Raw genomic sequence first — 4044 nt, 5'->3', positions numbered from 1 at the left:
ATCATCCTCTTTCAATCTATCAAATGCTTTTCTGAACTTTATAGCTAACCGCAACATCAAAAAAGTCGAATTCCATCTGGTGGAAACATCCATGATCACAAGCCCTTTACTCTCAATTTTGACATTATCAATACACTTCTTAAATATGTCCAGCCTTTGAGGGGAAGATCTTACATACCTAACAACATTACGAACGCTTTGGATATAATCATTCATTACAGCAAGGCCATCATTCACAATTAAATTTAGAATATGAGCAACACACCTCATATGCAAATTCCCCCCTCACTGCAAAAGTACATTAGGGGTTTCCAACTCCCCTATTCTCTTTATCAAAATCTTTAATGCAACATTATTAGCAGAGGCATTATCAACTGTTATGGTGAGAATATTTCATATTTCTCACTCTGTTAGACACTCTTCTAAAAGCCTAGCAATGGACTCCCCTTTATCGTTTGGAATAACACAGAAATTCAACACTTTCTTATGTAAAATCCAATCATCTTCAACAAAATAAGCAGTAAGGACCATGTAATTTATATTTTGAATAGATGCCCAAGTATCCGTTGTTAGGCTGACCCTCTTCCCTTTTAAAGCATCCTTAAGAATTTTCTTTTCAGACTTGTACATACTTAACACATGTTTTGCAATTGTCTGACGACAAGGAATAACCCAATAAGGACAAGCTCTCTTACAGAAATACTTAAAACCCTCTCCCTCAACAAACCTAAAAGGCAGCTCATCCACTACTATCATATGAACACAGCCCTCAGTTATCCCCTGTTGAGAACACCCAACAGCTTTCAACTCTTCCTTGTTTTTAAAAACTAATATTTTCTGCCTCTCTTTATTTAACATCTCAACATTTGGGGGATATCTCTTGCAGATTTTCACATGACTAAGAAGGGATGAGGTACCATTTAATCTAGGATCAGCTAATATCTCTTTTTTTTGCAATAGTTACAAGCCCCTTTAGCTCTACCATTCACCATTTTTCTAGTAAAGTGAGACCAAACTTCTAACCTTTCATTGTTTTTCATATCTTCCAAAATCTCCTCCTCAGTCCTTGTATCTACGTCATCCTCTAAATCAACAATTTGAGGTGGAGCTACATCAGATGTTGCTTCAGATGGTGTGGATAACTCACCATAACTAAAAGGAGGATGCAAAGAACGACGTAATGAATCTGGAGTTAGTAAACAACATAAACTAAAAAAACAACATAAGTCTTTAGTTGCATCAATCAGATCGACCTAAAGAACTTAGAATAGATTAACAAAAGATTGATATTAAGATCGACCTAAGGAACTTAGAACAAATTAACAAACCTGAGAATTCTGAGATGAAGATGCAGTATTAAAAACACGTCTTGTTGGGAGCCTTGAGATCAAGACAAGGAGGGCTAAAATGAACGTAGTGTCTGAATACACTATCTTCGTAAGTCTCCCAGTGCCTTTGCCCCATATGCTGCACCAAAGTATGCATGAACTCATAGTAGGCAGTGAAGCTGGATGTGGGCCGCAGCTCAGATGTGGTCTTTGCCCTTTGTCTAGAAAGCAAAACCACAAGATATAAATAGTTTTAAAATAATCAGTAAACATAACAACTATGCTATAAACTTGCCAAAGAAACCGTAAACTTAACAACAAATCCATAAGCTTAACAACCAAAGTCTATCCTCAACAACCAATCAATAGCCTTAACAATAAAAGCATAACCCTTACAAGTTAACAGTAATATTCACAACGAATAGTCACAAGTAAACAGTAACCTCCATAACTAACAGACACCCGTCAATAATAACATTCACAACTAACCCTTAACCTTAAAAATAGACAGACACCCGTAAACAATAACCTTTATAGTAACCTCCACAACTAACAGACACCCGTAAACAGTAACATTCACAACAGACTCAGAACCTTATCAAGTAACCCTTAACCTTAACAACTAACATGCCACATGTCATAACTAAACAATAACCTTCACAACAGATCAATAATCTTAACAACTAATCATAACCCTAACAATGAATCAATTTCCTTAACAACTACAAGCTAACCTTCACAACTTATCAGTATCATTCACAATTAACACATCATGCTACATGATAAACAACATAAAAATTACCTTAAAAATCACTTTTTTTTGCTGTCATATGCTTCTCTTTATCTCCTCTCTGTAGAACCAGGAGCGCTCTAGAGGCATCGTTTGTGCCGTCGGTGGTGCCGGTGCTGCCCTCTAGATCTGGGTGAGGAGCTAGCTTTTTTTAGGTTGAGCTAGACTTCTTGGATGAGAGTAGCTGGCTGCGATGTTCTCTAGAATATAAGCAATTGAAGCGCCAGCTTCAGACCACTCTGCTGTTGTCTGGGGTCTTTTTGAGATGACGTACAGTGTCGCGTCATCGTCTTCGCTGAATTCGACGAGGAGGACTGCTTTGAGAGTTGTCTCGCCGGCCATTTTTCGCGATTAATCTCTGGAGTTGGATGATTTAGGGCTAGGGTTTTGAAATGAGAAAAATGCTCTAGAGTCGATTCGCTTAGACAAAAGACAGATGAAATGGCACAAACGATGAGGAATGGTTTAGAAAAATAAGAGGTCGTTAAATCAAAGAGTATTTTGGGAAGATCACATTGGTTTTAAACAGTGTTTTACGTGGGGCGAAGGGACCGTTGACAAAGTCCGGGGGGACACTCTGACTCGTTTTGGGGGCTAGGGGCAATTTTCCCAATATATTAATTAGTCATTTTTCATAGCTTGCTTAGACAATCCAGAACATAAACATATAGAATATAATTATATTACCTTGGAAAAATTCTTACAATTAATATACATGGTTACTAGTATATGATCTTTCCTTAACAGTGTGTTTGGGAGATTACTTAGAGAATAGAAGGAAGAGGAATGAAGGGGAAAAGTTCCCCTTCCTTCCCTTCCCCTTCATTACACCCTAATTTGCAGTGTAAGATTTTGGCTTAAATTTTTTTCCCCATTCTCCTCCTCTACCTTCCTAAATAGAACTCCCAAATAAGGTTAAAATTAGATTTTTTCCCCCTCCCGCTCTCTATCCTCCATCCAAACAGGCCATAATAAGAGTCTATTAGCCTCATGAGATATCGCATTAAAGTGAAAAGTAATTATTAAAATTGTAAAGGGTATAAAATACCGTGAATTCATGCAAATTATAAAATGAAAACATAGGATTGCAATGAGAATGAAATTATTTAAATAAAAATTATTTTTTCATAGAAAGATTTTGATATTTATGTACTATTTATCGTAAATTGTACTTAATATGAATTGACCATATAATTTTGACTTTAATTATGATAATTTTGATAGTTTTGATTAACTATATCATACTTCCTTTAAAAGTACAAGTTGTGAAAATCTTTTCATGGTCAATATTACCCTTAACTTTTTTTAAATATTATATTGTTATCCTAATCTATTCTAATTTTCCTATATTTTTTGAATTTATAATTAAATGATTTATCTTATCCATAATGTGACTTAACATGTTATTGAATAAATATGATATGTTTGTTATAATTCAAATCTTTTACTTATTTTAATTTGCAGAATAATCCAAAAAATATATGTTAGCCAGCACCAAAAAATTTTGGGCCTTGTAAAAAATACCCTCTAAGTTTTTAAATTGCAAAAACACCCCTCCAAAGTTCAAATTTTATTAAAACATCTTGAAAATTATAAATTTTACTTATTTTAATTCAGTGAGAAATCTAAAAAATATATGCTAGCTAAAAAAATAAAAGTTTTTGATATTGGAGAAAGTACCATGTAAGTTTTGAAAAATACAAAAACACTCCTAAAATTTAAATTTTGTAAAAAATACCTTAAAAATTTTAAACCTATAAACACGCTAAACGCCTACAAATAACACAGACGACCCTTAAAAATTTATGAAATTTGTAATAAACTCCCTAAACTTTTTACAAATTACAAGATAACATCCTAAAGATTGTAAAATTTATAAAAATCCTGATAATTTCTAACCTAACAGTACATTGAAAATATATAAGT

General features: G+C 34.0%; 1 protein-coding gene across 1 annotated transcript; it reads right to left on the bottom strand.

The window, feature by feature from the left end:
- Window positions 403–2460, bottom strand: LOC109826540. Its single transcript, XM_020393571.1, has 3 exons — window positions 2286–2460; window positions 1024–1186; window positions 403–898 (listed from the first exon to the last, which is right to left on the bottom strand). The coding sequence occupies exons 1-3, from the start codon at window positions 2458–2460 to the stop codon at window positions 403–405; spliced, it is 834 nt and encodes a 277-aa protein (XP_020249160.1).

This window comes from Asparagus officinalis, chromosome 10 (assembly GCF_001876935.1).
Source record: "Asparagus officinalis chromosome 10, Aspof.V1, whole genome shotgun sequence".
Taxonomy (NCBI): Eukaryota; Viridiplantae; Streptophyta; class Magnoliopsida; order Asparagales; family Asparagaceae; genus Asparagus; species Asparagus officinalis.
The sequence above is the reverse complement of the archived record's forward strand: the minus strand, read 5'-3'. Positions and strand labels throughout refer to the sequence as shown.

Bases quoted from the DNA above. Each gene is read 5' to 3' on its own strand.
- LOC109826540 (XM_020393571.1), bottom strand. From the start codon at position 2,460: ATGGCCGGCGAGACAACTCTCAAAGCAGTCCTCCTCGTCGAATTCAGC. The intron at 1,187-2,285 runs GTCTAGCTCAAC...TACTAACTCCAG, and splicing joins CAGCTACTCTCATCCAAGAA to ATTCATTACGTCGTTCTTTG. The intron at 899-1,023 runs GTTAGAAGTTTG...ATCCCTTCTTAG, and splicing joins GATATGAAAAACAATGAAAG to TCATGTGAAAATCTGCAAGA.